At 34.7% G+C, this 17,908-nt stretch overlaps 1 protein-coding gene across 1 annotated transcript; it reads right to left on the bottom strand.

The window, feature by feature from the left end:
• Window positions 1-11,088: 11,088 nt before the first annotated feature.
• Window positions 11,089-13,435, bottom strand: LOC108465303 (uncharacterized). The gene is made up of 3 exons (XM_017765625.1): window positions 13,325-13,435; window positions 12,663-13,019; window positions 11,089-11,607 (listed from the first exon to the last, which is right to left on the bottom strand). Exons 1-3 carry the CDS (start codon window positions 13,433-13,435, stop codon window positions 11,089-11,091), a joined length of 987 nt encoding a protein of 328 aa, XP_017621114.1.
• Window positions 13,436-17,908: the final 4,473 nt, after the last annotated feature.

The raw sequence follows: 17,908 nt of genomic DNA, 5'->3' as shown, positions 1-17,908 counted from the left end.
CCAAAATTAAGGGTCTTTAAAGGGCAATTAGACCCTATTAGAATAGCATAGCCGGCCATGAGACTAGGGAAAACAATTAGTCAAAGTGTTAGGTTTTGATGACATGAGCAAATTGAATAAAATAAAGAAAAGTTGTCATCTTTCTTTTCTTCTTATGTACACCACCGAAAATATCAACCATTTTTGGGGTTTAAGAGCTTCAAAATTTTCAGCAACTTTGACCCCTCTGAAGTAAGTAATGTTGATAGTTTCACTTGATGATTTTTACATTTTTGAGACCCTTGAAGCATGGGCTTTCAAATGAGGGATGTATCTTGGAAAATGATTAAGATTTTAGGGTTTTACCATGAATAGAATTGTGATGTTTGCTGAGTTTTTGTGGACAAAAATAGGCTATTTACCAAGCCATCTTGCCACCCAAATTTGCATACACCTACATCAAACCAATTGGCACATAACAAGGCATAATTAGGCATTCAAAACAATCTCATTCAAGCCTAAATCATGGTAATGCTATACCATCATGCACAATACACACAAGTATAAAATTAGGCTATTCCATTCATGCCAAATTCTACATTTTCACATTACCTAAATGATCACTTTCCATTATGCATCAATTTTCCCAAACTCGTAAGCATACCAATTCTCAAATATCATCCATTTACCAAAATCATTTGCATAGCAGTTATCAACACAATACAAAGGCCATTTTCATAAATATATACAAACAAATCAACCAAAACAAGCCAACTCTCATGGCTATATACAAAACCAAACATTAAACATTTACATGTCAATCCAAATGACTAAATTCATTACTAACATATACCGAAATGACCCAAGCTCCTATACATGCCATATAACCAAAAACATAGATTCAAAAGTACCAAAGTGATAGCTTGATAGTATGTTGAGGTCTTCGACGATTCTCAAATCCGAGCTAGCTTTGATTTCACTATAAAACACAGAAAAATAAACAATGTAAGCTACAAAGCTTAGTAAGCTCGTATGAAATAATAAACAAAGCTCACCATTCAATTGTCATTCAAAATATGAACATAACATACTATAAAACTTTTAACCACAATGTTAACATATATTCAAGCACATAATTAACCATAAACTCACAACTTCCATAGAATCGATGCTTATGTAGTTTTCATACATATGCTGATATGTGTCTATTTCTCACCATTTCATATCTTCAATATACCCATTGAAACATTCGAAATACTATCGAATACTAGGAAACTCGCACCCTAAGTGCCACATATATATATAGCTGAAGCTATCTCAGTCTCATATGACATATAATGCTCACTCTTGAGCTATCAACGGGTCTGTTTACGCAAGCTGACAGTCATGACGTAGCTACACGGTGCTCACACAAGCTGACGAGCATCCGCAACACATGTCGGATAACTCAGCCACCGGTAGGATGTACGGACCAGCACCCAAATCACATAACCCCAATGACATGTCATTTGTATCCTAATCTATTCCTAAGGTTCAACCGGATTTTTCATTGCCGTATCATCGTCGAACATATCCGCAATCTCGTATACATAATATATTCAATATTAAAGAAATTTATAACACAATTATAATAATGCTTATTAACATACGAACTTACTTCGATCGCTAAAACGACGGAATGGATTGACTAGTCCAAAACCTTATTTTTCCCTAGATTTAAATCCGAATTTCACTTTTCTTGATCTATATGTAATCAAATTTAACTAATTCAATCATCATTATATTCAATTTAGTACAAAATATACATTAAGGAAACTTTACACTTTTGCCCCTAATATTTCAACATTTTTACAATTTAGTCCTTATCTCATAAAAGTACAAATTCATGAAATTCAACTTATACCCATGCTAGCAAAATTTCAATTAAGTCCCTAGCAGCCCATATTTTTCATTTATTTCACAATTTAACCACAAAATTTCAACATTTCTCAATTTAATCGTAAATGACAATTTTGTCAAAAATCACTTTACAAATGTTGTTTATCTAACAAAAAGCATAGATTTTCTATCATCAAACATCAAAATACACATAGATTCATCAATGGAAAAACCCTAAACCTTTAAAAATTTTGTAAAATAGTCCCTAGGCTAGCTAGATTAAGCTACAATGATTTCAAAAACATAGAAATCATTAAAAACGAGACAAAAATAAACTTAAATGCAAAGGTGAACTATGATCGAATTTTCAAGAGCTCAAAAATGGTGTATTTTCTTCCTTACATTCGGCTAGGTGAAGAAGATGAACAAAAATGTGGGTTTTGTTTTACTTAATTAATCTTTATTAATTAATTTACTATAATAACCTTATTTATTAACTTAAAAATTCTCCTAGTTCATGTCCATCTTTGTCCACTCATACTATAAATGGTCTAATTATCACATAAGGACCTTCACTTTAAGGTTCTATAGCTATTAGACACCTTTAGCTAAAAGAACTAAAGTTTTACACTTTATACAATTTAGTCATTTTTATCAAATTAAGCACTCAAATGATAAAATTTCTTAACAACATTTTCACACGATCATACAATCATACTGTAGATATTAAAATAATAATAAAATAATTAATTTGACCTCAAATTTTTTGTCCTAAAACTACTGTTCCGATTTGACTAAAAACGGGCTATTACATGTATTATCCAAAATTTCCATATATCACATATCATGAGTGTTAGGAAATTACACATCAACATTTATTATATAAAAATCACACAATTGCGTATTTCATCATAGATTTGAAGTTTTGGAAACACTTACTTGAAATCCTCCTTTCCCGAATTTTACAAATCCATACGGATACTTTTACATATTCGCTCAAGTACACTTTTTAGAGATTTATTTAAATGTTAATTAAATATTTATCATATATAATTCTATCTCGGTTAAATATAATATTAATTATTTTTATCAAAATAAATCACCACACCTGACTTTGTAAATCGAATCACAATGATTCTAATTCCAACTTCTAATGGACGAGTTTGATTCTCGAGCCTCTGTGGCTAAACCATTCACATGTATTAGAATGTGTTACTTAGATAAATAATCCTTCAATCTCATTATACGTTAGAATAATTATATAATAACAGAGGGAAAAGGGCTCAACACTTCCCACGAAATGTTGATTAGAGAGGAAGATTAGTCACTAATTAGAGAATAACATGATATAAAAATAAGTAGATAGAAAATATGATGTGGAATAATCTTTTTATGAACAAATATTAGAATTGAGAGATTAAAGAAATTAATTACGAAAAGAGGAGAAAAGAAAAAGATTCAATGTAATATCCTGATTTTGGGCCTAGTCGGAATGGTGGTTTCGAGACCACAAATCTGAGATAGAAATAATTATTTTATAATTATTTTGAGGTCTATGATATGATTGCATGATTGTGTGAAAATTTTGTGAAGAAATTCTATGCATAAAGTGCTCAATTTGAAGTTAGGGACTAAATTGAATAAGTTGCAAAACTTGCATTCTAGAAGTTTCTAGTATGAAATTGCTTTGAAACATTAATTAGGAGGTCTTAAATAGAAATTTTACCAATTTCTAATTGATGGACAAAAATTGGACATGGATGGAATTTTTGAAAGTTTAGTAAGGAAGGGCATTTTGGTCATTTGGTAATAAAAAGAAATAAAAAGGGAAAATAAAGCCAAAATTGACTCATCTTTTTCATGGAGGACGAAATTAGCATGGGGGAAGCCATGGCTAGGGTTTTCAAGCTTTCCAAGCTCAATAGTAAGTCCGTTCTAACCCCGTTTTTCAAGTTCTTTACGTTTTTAGAATCTCGGTAATTTGATTAAGCTTATTCTAGCAATAATTTAAGCTAGGATTCATATTTGGAAAAATACCCATAGGTGAAATGTGTTTATTTTGCTGTTTTATGATATAATATGAGGTTTTAAATTATGTTAGACAACTTGTGCTACTCGGTTTTGAGTGAAAACGAGTAAAAGGGCTTAATCGGTAAAAATACCTAATAGTCATAAGTTTATGTTAGAGTGAGAATTTGATGTTGCCATAGAAGGGAAAAGTGATCAGCATGTCATGAAACATAAGAATAAGGGATGAAGTTTAATTCCCGAGCCTAGGGGCAAAAGTGTAAATATGCAAAAGTTTAGGGGCAAAATTGTAATTTTGTAAAATTTTGAGTTAAGGACTGTTTTGAATAGTACATTAATTAAATAAATAAAATATGATGTTTTAGATCCCGGAAAATGAGATTTGAACCTAGAATGAGAGAAAAATCGAAAATTGAGAAAGTTGGTAAAATAGTCGTTTTAGTATCGAGGTAAGTTCATATGTATAATAAGCATTAATTTATGCATGTTTCAATGTTAAATTGATATATTTACTATGATTTTCGAGGTTTTGAAAGTATGTAAGTTGATATGATAATAATACAACAATAATCTTTGTAATTTATATTTGAAAGTTAAATTTAGTGAATTAATTGAATTATGTTAAATTAAATGATTATGGTGCCAAGTTTATGAATTGATTTAAAAATATGTCTATGGTAAATGAAGTGCATTGAATTATCATACATAAATGTGATTTCTATGATTATGGATATTATGGGAAATTGTAAGTTCATATGATTTTTAATAAGGTAATGTGTAATTTAATGTTATTGCCTTGATATTAAATGAGACGTAAGTTTATATGTAAGTAATACATCAATATTACTTGTATTATGATATTTTATAATAATATTGGAAATATGTTTGTGGATAATTACTTGATTGGTGAAATTGTTGGAAAAGAGAGAAATCCCGGTTGAACCTTCGGAAAGATTGGATGATACAGATAGTATGTAGCTAGGTCACATGTATGGTGCTGAGTGCACATCATGTGTACAAGAGAGCTACAAGACATTATGATGTAGCTAGGTCGCATGGGTGATACTATGTGTACACCATGTAGACAAGAGAGCTACGGAATATATGTAGCTAGGTCGCATGCGTGGTTCCAGGTGAAGGACACCATGTAGACAAGAGAGCTACGAGATAAATTGGCTAGGTCACATGGGTGGTACTGAGTGTTCACCATGTGTACAAGAGAACCGAACTATATGATGGGTGGACTATGTGCTGAAACCACCAAGTATCAAGGGTTGATCCGAAGTGTTCAACGGGAGACTCTCTATGTATTGCTTTGTGAGTTTTGTGATGAATAAGTGCAGGAACTTGGTTATGTGAATGATATGTTCATTAAGTGACCAGGAGGTGGTAATGTTATAAACAAGTAAGTTATACATGAGGATGATTTTATGGTTACATTGTGATCATGGGCCTATACTTGTGATGTATGAAATGTGGTGAAAATGATTTGTAATATGTATGTTAAAATGAGGTTAATACAAAGAAAGTGTGAAAGAGTGAATTAGCAATAAAACTGTTTTGGACAGTAGCAGTAATGTGATTTTGAAAAATCACCAAAAATAGTAGAAATTGAATCAGAGACTTAATGAGATATCAAATTAAACATTAATGAGTCTCTTTTCAGATCAAAGAAATAGAGCAAGAAAAGCAGTTCTATATTTTGAGATATTTATGTTTTTGTGAGACTGGTTCAGAATGAATATGTGATCCCCTGTTCTAAATTTGGAAAATCAAAAAAATTTGGATAAAAATAATTAGAGGATTAAACTTATATTTTTAAAATCTTTAATGAGTTTATTTTCAAGATAAATCAACAAGAACATTATCCGAGTTCTCTTTGTGAGATAATTAATTTTTAGTGAAGAGAGGTCGAATCACGAAAAGTGAAATAGGGAAATTTTAATGAATAAACTGTACTAATTGGCTAAGCCAAAAATTATGAAAATTTTATGGTGGAAAGGTATGTGAGTCTAATTTTAGGGGAAATTTACGGATCTTAATTTTGAGCTCGGTAGCTTGAATTATAAATAAGTAAGTGACTATGACTCGTGTGGATAGTTTGATGTAAGAATTTATTAGTAAATTGTGAAATCGTACTTACAAGGATGCTATGTACATTAAGGATGTGGAATGGAGAGGAGGAGGAGGAAAATAAATATATGTGGAATACATGGAAACTATGGTATATGAAATATTGATATAATGAAATAAATGATATGTGTTTATAAGAAAAGCAGAAGAGAATGATATGTATCATGACATGTATATATATATATATATGACTAGTCTCAATGTAATGCTTGTTGGGTATGGAGTTGAATTGAAATGTTTCGAGCAAACATGTTATTTTATGATCTGAATTGTGGTATTTTATAAAGATATGATCTAGTTTTAAATATGAATGCTTGATGATTAAGTGAAGATATTTGGTAAGATGGTAATCTTGGTATAAATGTATAAGTGGTACTTTAATAAACAAGGTAAAATGAGTATGAGAGACACATGTATGATGACATACAAATGCTATGTTTGTGGTTTAATTGAGAATATTTAATCATTAAATGAATACCATGTTATATGCTTTTGATTTTGTATAAGTGTGTAAGAGATTAAGGTTGACCAAAGCTTGGAAAATAGCCTAGGTATATTCCACACAGGCAGAAACACGACCATGTGTCTCAGCCGTGTATGGAACACGACTTTGGGACACGGGCATGTGGAGCCTTAAAGCATGAAATTTTCAAGATTTTTGTATGTTCTCGGTTTAGTCCTGAACTCTTTCTAAAGTATGTTTTGGGCTTCGTAGACTCAAATAAGGGACTATGTGTAAGTGAATGAACATTTTGAAATATGAATGAAATTTTATGGCCTGTATTTTAGTTTAATGTTTGTATGTTTGTCCGGTAACGCCTCGTACCTTATCCCGACCTCGGGTACGGGTAAGGGGTGTTACATTCAAAATTTTTGGTAGTGGTCAACGGCAGTGGCGATGCAGTTACGATGTGACGGTAGCGGAGTTGAGGCGGTGGTTTGGTGGTGATGAGATGGAACTGCGGCGGCCTTATGTGGTGGTGGAGTGGAGGAGAAATGAGAAGAAAAGGGTGCCTTAGGTTGTGAAATAGAACAAAAAAGTGAGAAATAGGAAGCAACAAGGTGGTGGACAACAAAAAGAGGGTAGGAGAGAAAAAAATAAAAAAACAAAAAGTGAAATAGATATGTGTAGGTGCCTGGCTGACCAAGGTAAGGTAAGGGAGGAAATTTGGTATGTTGAGGGAACAAAGCCATGGAAAGGGGATCATAGGAGTGAAAAGGATGAATGTTGACCTTGTAATCAAGGAAAGAATCATCCCGAGTATGGAAAGATGTGGATTGGATGGAAAGGGTATTCACACTAGCCTAAGTTGTCAAAATTTTAATCAAAAAGGTGAGATTATGGGGACTTGATCTGCCATAATTTTGTGTAGCAAATTAAACTAGTTTTTCCACTAGGAGCTTGAAATTAAGCATTATCATTAGGATTTAATTATGTTTTATCTAGTTTTGTTAGAGTTCAATAAAATGTGCAAATCAAGTCTTTTATTGACCTTAGGGGAAAAATGAGGCCGAAGGGTGAGCTAACGCACTTTATGAGTGTGCAGGAGACCATTAAAAGGCGTGCGACATTAATACTGATCACTATGTCATGACGCAGAGTATGTGATGTCGCAACATAGTGAGTAGAATGAAGAAATTCTGAGACTTCCTTCGATGTTGTGACATACCCCTAAAGACACCTCGAAGAAGAGTATATTGACTATTGTGTCACGACACAGGTCCTGGTGTGCCATGGCATAGACTTTGGACAGGAAATAATTACAAGGTATGGGCGTTTTGGTCAGTACAATCCAACTTAAAGCTCATGAATGTCAGCTGACCTAGGGTTAAAGAGGACGACCACCAAAAATCTATAAATAAGCTCTTTTGGCACCTGTTTTAGACACCAACTCCTTAGCTTAGAATTTCTCTCTTAAGTTATGTTTAGTTTTTCTCTTTTTCTTAGGTTTTAGTTTCCTTATGTTTTGTCTTTATTTTATTCTGAGAGATCTGATTTGTGAATACAATCAGACATTATGGATTTTTCCTAAATCTTATATTTTAGGTTCACTTGTTATATTTATCTTTTATATTGATTTTATATTATTTACAAACACCATGGGAAACTAATCCCTCTATGGGGGATTAGTGAGTGGAGGTATGATGAATTGAAAATTTTGTAGGGTTACTCAATGGATCAACTGTTCTAGAAAGGACATGAAACAAACCCTAGGCTTGATGACCCTAGAAAGTTGTTAAGGTGGGAATTAACCCAAAATTGGTATGACCCATTCGTGATCTCCTTAACCTCATGCCAATCTGGGCTGTGAGGTCAAAAGATAAGTAGTCCTTGTTGAATCATTATTTTAGTGGAAGATCAAAAGATCCTGTCGAGATAGTGACTAGTTCATTGACAAGGAACCCAAAGCAATAGTTAATGCAGATTACCAAAGCGAGCTAATCTCTCCTATAACTAGATTTGATTAATTCTACTTTTCAATATCTTGATATTTATTACTTTATTTTATATAATTTATTATTATAAAAATCTTTAAAACTCTGTTTATTTTTACTTTCGTACTATAACTTATTTTGAATACTAATTAGATATTTTGGTGTTTAGGTTAAAATAGATTTAGCACTAGCCTCCCTTGGGTACGATCCTCAGAGTATTCACCTACTCTATTGTAACTATTTTACAATTGGATCCATATACTTATGGATACCACCTCATTTATATATCTTTTACTGTAATATTCACACTCTAGATGTTAGGACGTCCGAAGGCGGTCAGGGCTTGAACTTGGGACCACTAGGAATAAATTCTCACACCTAAACACTAGGCTATTTAATCCCTTGTGTCATGGACTAGTGCAAATAAATAAATAAAATATAGGGCATGACAACTCTATCCCCCCTAAAATAAATTTCATCCTTGAAATTTACTTGGTCAAAAAAACTTTCACCTTAAAACTTTCACAAGATGAATCTGGTTATTCCTCAATTTCTTGACCTCACTGTACAAAATCTGAATTGGTTCTTCCTTATATGAAAAATCAGGTCTCACCTTGACCTCAAAGATCAGAATCATTTGAGATGGATCAGAACGATATCTTTTAAACATAGAAACATGAACACCTCATGAATGCGTTCCAGCTTCAGAAGTAACTCCAATTGGTAAGCCACTGGTCCAACCCATCCAACAAATCTATAAGGTAAAATGAATCTTGGACTCAACTTGCCCTTGAACTGAAACCTCATTACTTTCTTCCACGGTAAGGAAGACTTGATCCCCAACACTAAACTCAATATCTTTCCACCTTAAGTTGGTGTAAGAATTGTGTTGATCAGATGTTGCTCTCAATTAATCCTAAATTAGTTTTACCACATTCTTAGTTTCTTGCCCTAAATTTGGACCAAATACTTTATTTTCCCCCAAATCAGTCCAACATAGAGGTGTACGACATCTGCGACCATCCAATGCTTCATAAGGAGCCATCTGAATGCTCGACTGAAAACTATTGTTGTATGCAAAATCGGCTAATGGCAAGTGTTCATCCCAACTACCACTGAAGTAAATCACACAACCCCTCAACATGTCCTCCAAAATCTGTATAACTCACTCAGATTGCCCATCAGACTGTGGGTGGAAAGTTGTACTAAAGTTCAATCAAGCTCATAAAGCTTCGTGCATATTTTTCCAAAATTGTGATGTAAACCGACGATCCTGATCGAAAATTATTGAAAATGATACACCATGAAGTCTCACAATCTCTGAAATGTACAACCTCACCAACTTATACAAAGGATAGTTAGTACGGATACGCAGAAAATGTGCTGACCTGGTCAGTCGATCCACCATAACCCAAACTAAATCTTTCTTAGTAGGCGTCAAAGGCAACCTAGTAACAAAATCCATGGTCACACATTTCCACTTTCATTGTGGAATTTGAATAGGCTATAACAAACTAGATGGGAACTAATGCTCAGACTTTACTTATTGGCATGCTAGACACTTACTCACATACTCGGTTACATCATGCTTAAGCCTTAGCGACCAATACAATTCTCTCAAGTCATGGTACATCTTATAACCTCCAAGATGCATAGCGTATGGGCTACTATACACTTCCCGAAGTATGGACTGCCTTAACTCTCGATCATTGGGCACACAATATCTCCCACAGAAGCACACAAATCCAATAGAATTAAGATTAAAGTTGGTAGCCTTACTTTCCTCAACCTACTAGAAATGAGATAAGAGAGATGCATCAACAGATTGCTTCGATCGAATCTCATCCATTTAGTTAGGCCACACTTGCAACTTTGCAAGTAAACCTCCAACATCAATCAAGCTTAACCTCGCGAACATCGCCTTCAAATTAGTCATCAACTTTCTACTTAGTGCATCGGCAGCAACATTTTCCTTTTTCAGATGCTACTCAATGGTAAAATCATAATCATTGAGTAGTCCAACCCATCTCTTTTGCCTCATGTTTAACTCTATTTGGGTGAGGAGATACCTAAGACTCTTGTGATTCGTGTAGGTGATACACTTCTGACCATAAAGATACTGCCTCCAAATCACGAAGGAAAAAACAACAATAGTAAGTTTGAGATCATGGGTTGGATAGTTATGCTCCTGAAGCTTAAGATGTCTCGAGGTGTAGGCTGCAACCTTACTATCTTGTATCAAAACACAACTAAGATCATTATAAGATGCATCACTATACACCACATAATCCTTCTCGGACCTTAGCTAAATCAGAAAAGGTGCTTGAGTCAACACGGGCTAAAGCTTTTCAAACTCTCTTGCTACATTACAGTCCACTTGAAAGGTACACTTTTCCTCAACAGCTTGGTCATTAGAGTTGCAATCAAAGAAAACCGTTCCAAAACATTCTATAACAGCCGATTAGTCCTAATAAAATTTAGATTTCACTAAGATTCTTAGGTTTCTTCAAGTCTAAGATAGACTCAATATTCTTTACGTTGACACGATACTATCAGCCAATACCACGTGTCCTAGAAACATCACTTTGTGGAACCAGAACCCACACTTACTTAGTTGGCATATAACTATTTCTCTCAGAGAATCTTCAAAACCACTCTCATATGTTCATCATGTTCTTCTCTAGACATGGAATACATTAAGATGTTGCTAATGAAGACCACAACAAATTGATCAAGGTATGGCTGAAATACCAGATTCATTAGGTCCATAAAGCCCACCGGAGCATTCGTAAGACCAAAGGGCATCACAAGAAACTCGTAGTGACCATACCAAGTCCTAAAAGCTATCTTAGGAATGTCCATCTCTTTCACTTTCAAACTATAGTTACGCTCTTGAGGCTTAAGCTGTCCCGAGATGTAGGCCGCAACCTTACCGTCTTGAATCAAAACACAACCTAGACCGTTATGAGATGGATCACTATACACAACATAATCCTTCTCGGACCCTAGCTTAATAAGAACAGGTGCTTGAGTCAACACAGAATTAAGCTTTTCAAACTCTCTTGCTGCTCTATAGTCTACTTGAAAGGTGCACTTTTCCTCAACTTCTTGGACATTGGAGTTGCAATCAAAGAAAACTGTTCCAAAAATATCCTACAATAGTCGACCAATCCTAATAAAATTTAGATTTCACTAAGATTCTTAGGTTTCTTACAGTCCAAGATAGACTCAATTTTCTTTAGGTAGACAAGAATACCCTCAGTTGATACCACGTGACCTAGAAGCATCACCTTGTGGAACCAGAACTCACACTTACTTAGTTTAGCATATAACTGTTTCTCTTAGAGAATCTTCAAAACCACTCTCAAATGTTCATCATGTTCTTCTTCAAACATGGAATAGATTAAGATGTTGTTAATGAAGACCACAACAAACTGATCAAGGTAGGGTTGAAATACCTAATTCATTAGGTCCATAAAGGCTACCGGAGCATTCGTGAGACCAAAGGGCATTACAAGGAACTCATAGTGACTATACCGAGTCCTGAAAGTTATCTTAGGAACAACCATCTCTTTCACTTTCAACTGATAGTTACGCTCCTACGGCTTAAGCTGTCTCAAGGCATAAGCCGCAACCTTACCGTCTTGTATTAAAACACAACCTAGAACGTTATGGGATGCATCACTATACACTACATAATCCTTCTCGGACCCTGGCTGAATCAAAATAGGTGCTTGAGTCAACATGGACTTAAGCTTTTCAAACTCTCTTACTGCTCTACAGTCCACTTGAAAGGTGCACTTTTCCTCAACTACTTGGTCGTTGGAGTTGCAATCAAAGAAAACTATTCCAAAAATATCCTACAATAGCCGACCATTTCTAATAAAATTTAGATTTCACTAAGATTCTTAGATTTCTTCAAGTCTAAGATAGACTCAATATTCTTTCCGCCGACATGATACTGTCATCCAATACCACATGTCCTAGAAACATCACCTTATGGAACCAGAACCCACACTTACTTAGTTTGGCATATAACTGTTTCTCTCAGGGAATCTTCAAAACCACTCTTATATGTTCATCATGTTCTTCTCCAGACATGGAATAGATTAAGATGTTGTTAATGAAGACCACAACAAATTGATCAAGGTATGGCTGAAATACCTGATTCATTAGGTCCAAAAAGCCCACCGGAGTATTCGTAAGACCAAGGGCATCACAAGGAACTCGTAGAGACCATACCGAGTCCTGAAAGCTATCTTAGGAATGTCCATCTCTTTCACTTTCAAATGATAGTTACGCTCTTGAGGCTTAAGCTGTCCCGAGGTGTAGGCCGCAACCTTATCGTCTTGAATCAAAACACAGCCTAGACTGTTATGAGATGGATCACTATACACTACATAATCCTTCTCGAACCCTGGCTGAATTAGAACAGGTGCTTGAGTCAACACGGACTTAAGCTTTTCAAACTCTCTTACTGCTCTACAGTCTACTTGAAAGGTGCACTTTTCCTCAACTTCTTGGACATTGGAGTTGCAATCAAAGAAAACTGTTCCAAAAATATCCTACAACAGCCGACCAGTCTTAATAAAATTTAGATTTCACTAAGATTCTTAGGTTTCTTCCAGTCCAAGATAGACTCAATATTCTTTGGGCATACACGAATACCCTTAGTTGATACCACGTGACCTAGAAACATCACCTTGTGGAACCAGAACTCACATTTACTTAGTTTGGCATATAACAGTTTCTCTTAGAGAATCTTCAAAACCACTCTCAAATGTTCATCACGTTCTTCTTCAGACATGGAATACATCAAGATGTTGTTAATGATGACCACAACAAACTTATGAAGGTAGGGCTAAAATACCTGATTCATTAGGTCCATAAAGGCTACCAGACCATTCGTGAGACCAAAGGGTATTACAAGGAACTCATAGTGACCATACAGAGTCCTGAAAGTTATCTTAAGAACGTCCATCTCTTTCACTTTCAACTGATAGTTATACTCCTAAGGCTTAAGCTATCTCGAGGCGTAGGCCGCAACCTTACCGTCTTGCATCAAAATACAACCTAGAACGTTATGAGATGCATCACTACACACTACATAATCCTTCTCAGACCCTGGCTAAATCAGAATAGGTGCTTGAGTCAACACAGACTTAAGCTTTTCAAACTCTCTTGCTGCTCTAAAGTCCACTTGAAAGGTGCACTTTTCCTCAACTACTTGGTCATTGGAGTTGCAATCAAAGAAAACTATTCCAAAAATATCCTACAATAGCCGACCAGTTATAATAAAACTTAGATTTCACTAAGATTCTTAGGTTCCTTCCAGTCCAAGATAGACTCAATATTCTTTGGGCCAACACGGATACCCTCAGCTGATACCACGTGTCCCAGAAACATCACCTTGTGGAACTAGAACTCACACTTACTTAGTTTGACATATAACTGTTTCTCTCAGAGAATCTTCAAAACCACTCTCATATGTTCATCATGCACTTCTTCAGACTTGGAATAGATCAAGATGTTGTTAATGTAGACCACAACAAACTAATCAAGGTAGGGCTAAAATACCTGATTCATTAGGTCCATAAATACCACCAGAGCATTCGTGAGACTAAAGGGTATTACAAGGAACTTATAATGACCATACCGAGTCCTAAAAGCTATCTTAGGAACGTCCATCTCTTTCACTTTCAAATGATAGTTACACTCCTAAGGCTTAAGCTATCTCAAGGAGTAGGACGCAACCTTACCATCTTGCATCAAAACACAACCAAGACCATTATGAGATGCATCATTATACACCATATAATCCTTCTCATACCCTGGTTGAATTAGAATAGGTGCTTGAGTCTACACAGACTGTAACACCCCTAACCCGTATCCGTCACCAGAATAGAGTTACGAGGAATTAACAGATAATGCACATCATTCACATACATTTATACATTCATACTCAAAATCCATTCAAAACATTTAGAATGTCCCTTGTAAGGCTCTGTGAAACCTTGAAACAAACTTAGAAGTGGTTCAGGACTAAACCGATAACATTCACAAACTTTGAGAACCTATAAAATTTTCTACCTTTTTAGGGTCACACGCCCATATGAACAAGCTGTGTACCTCACACGACTACCAGACACGCCCATGTCACGAGCCGTGTGAAAACTGGGCATATATACTAACTTGCACCACATGGCTGAGGACACGCCCGTGTGCCAACCCATGTGAAATCCAATGGGGGTTACTGACTTGGGTCACACGGCCCACCACATGCCCATGTGCCAACCCATGTGCTACACACAGCTAGTAGACACGCTCGTGTGTCTAGGCCGTGTTAGGTATACTGCCTTTAAATCGAAGGGTACCCCAGGGGACACACGGCCAGGTAACATGATCGTCTATCGCACATGACTAAGATACACGCTCGATTCTTTGCCCGTGTGGACAAAAATAGGCCATTTGCAAGGCCAATTTGCCACCCTTTTCTCATGCTCACCTAGCCATCAAAATGGTATCATTTCATCACAAATATGGACAGCCAAAACATGCCAATTCACAACAATTCATGTCATTTCATAATATCAACTACTTAATTTCCACAACCAAAACATACCATTTCATAATAAACCATATCAACTACTTAATTTCCACAACCAAAACATACCATTTCAATATATTCAAATCATTAAGTTTGCATAACAACTAAATGCGTTTCATCAATTCCTTATCATCTATATCATGCCAAAAAAGTTACCATTTCAATATCCTATAATTAAGCCATCACATAAGCATTATAGACATCACATAACTTAGTTACCAAACACATCATTTAGGCCAACTTTAAGGACCAAATACATATCAACATTTCTAACCAAAAGTAACCCAAATCTCATGGCTAAAATCTTAACACCAAACATATCATCAACTTACTCGCCATACATGCCATACACCATGTATACAAGACTTCAAAAATACCAACAAGTAGTTGATAGTATAATGATAGTTTATGATGATCCTCGATGTCTGAGCTAGCTTCAGTGATCTATAAAACATGGAAAGAACACACAAAGTAAGCTTTAAAAGCTTAGTAAGCCATATACAAATAAAGCTATCATATAAACATATTCATATCAATTCAAACATGTTAAACATAGCTTAACACATTCAATTACACAGACCTTTTCATTGTACACATATTCAATATCATATTTGAATCCATCAAATAAGTAATTCATGTATAAGCAAAACACAAACCTTTCTCAATGCATAATTATTCACATTCACATGTAAGTTCATCAGTTACTTCTCATCTAAATGCTCGTATGAATCTCATACGTACCTGAATCACTTAGCTCGTTCACATAATCTTTCTCAACTTGACTTTTCCCATTGAACCATTCGAAATCGTTAAGGATACTCGAAAATCACATAAGCTCGTACAATGCCATATCCCAGATATGGTCTTACATGTAAATACATATTGATGCCACTGTCCCAGACAAGGTCTTACATGAAATCACAATACGATGCCAATGTCCAAGACATGGTCTTACACGTAATCTCAATACAATGCCAATGTCCCATACATGGTCTTACATGTAATCACATCTCGATAACCTAATGTCATGACATTTGTATCCTATACTATTCCTCAGGTTCGTACAACTTCATCTTTTCTTACTTGTAATTTCTTGTTGAACATTCAAAACAAATCAATGGCAAGTAAACGCATATAATTCAATTTAAATACATTATTTGCATATGAACTTACCTCGTAGTCGGAATAGACGAATTGGATCGATTACTCGATAACTTTTGATTTTCCCTAATTAAAATCTGATTTCTTTCGTTATTGATCTATATACGTTCAAAATTAACTCTTTTATTCCTCAATTCATTCAATTTCATCCACAAACACATATTTAGACATTTTTACACTTTAGCCCTAAACTTTCACATTTATTACAATTTAGTCGTTATTTCATAACAACATAAAATACTCAAAATTTCCTTATACACATGCTTGGCCGAATATTCCCTTAGTTCATATAAGCCCATATCTTTCATTTATTTCACATTTTTACCCCTAAATTTGCAAATTTCACAATTTAATCCTTAATAAGCATTTTTTTCAAAAATCACTTAATTAAACATAATAATCTATCATCAGAGATTTATTTTTCATCATCAAACCTCAAAAATCTCAAGCTATCAATAATTAAAAATCACAAAATCCGCAATAAATTCAAAAATTCAGGCATGGGCTAGTTAGTGTTCGAAGCAACGATTTCAAAAATGTAAAAATCATTAAAAACGGAACAAAACGAACCTTCAATTGAACTTCAACATGGTCAACCACTAAAGCTTCCTATTTGTTTTCTTTTCTTTTGATTTTCGGCTAGGAAGGTTAAAAGACGACAGTAAATTTGATTTTTTTATTAATATTAACTTAATAACTAATTTACAAAATTAACCCTAATTAAAAGCCATCATATTCCATCTTATTAAACCCATTTATGTCAATTTCCACTTTCAATAGTCTAATAACAACATAAGGACCTTTCATGTAATAAGCCGTAGCAATTAGACACCTTTATCAACTAGAATGCAACTTTTGCATTTTACGCGATTAAGTCTTTTTTCTCAAATTGAGTTATTAAATGATAAAATTAGCTCACGAAATTTTCACACATACATATTCACATGCTGTAAACACAAAAAATCATATTAAAATAATTTTACGACCTTAGATTTATGGTTTCAAAACCACTATTCTGATTTAACTAAAACCGAACGGTTACAACTCTCCCCCCTTAGGGATTTTCGTCTCCGAAAATCTTACCAGTGAATAGGTTTGGATATTTCTTTCTCATGGCATCTTCAGATTCCCATGTAGCTTTTTCAACCCCGTGTCGATGCCATAAAACTTTCAGTAATGTTGTTCTTTTATTTCTCAATTCTTTGATCTCACGAGCTAGAATTAGGATCGGTTCTTCACTGTACGACAAATCTGACTGAATCTCAACTTCGGCCGGGGAAATAACATGTGAATGATCAAATCTATATCTTCAAAGCATCAATACGTGAAATACGTTATGAATCTTTTCTAACTCAGGTGGCAACGACAATCTATAACCAATCGACCTAATACGCTCAATAATCTCATACCGCCCAATGAATCTTGGACTTAGTTTGCCTTTACGACCGAATCGAAGTATTTTCTTCCACGGAGATACTTTCAAAAACACTTTATCCCCGATCTGAAACTCAATATCTTTTCATTTCAAGTTTGCGTATGATTTCTGACGATCTGACGCTGCTTTCAGATTTTCATGAATCACTTTCACTTTTTGTTTAGTGTCTTTAATCAAATCGACTCCGTAAATCTTATTCTCACTAAGCTCAGTCCAATACAAAGGTGTTCGACATTTACGACCGTACAATG

The sequence above is a fragment of the Gossypium arboreum genome, chromosome 12 (genome assembly GCF_025698485.1).
Source record: "Gossypium arboreum isolate Shixiya-1 chromosome 12, ASM2569848v2, whole genome shotgun sequence".
Lineage (NCBI taxonomy): Eukaryota > Viridiplantae > Streptophyta > Magnoliopsida > Malvales > Malvaceae > Gossypium > Gossypium arboreum.
This window is presented reverse-complemented; position numbering and strand designations above follow the sequence as displayed.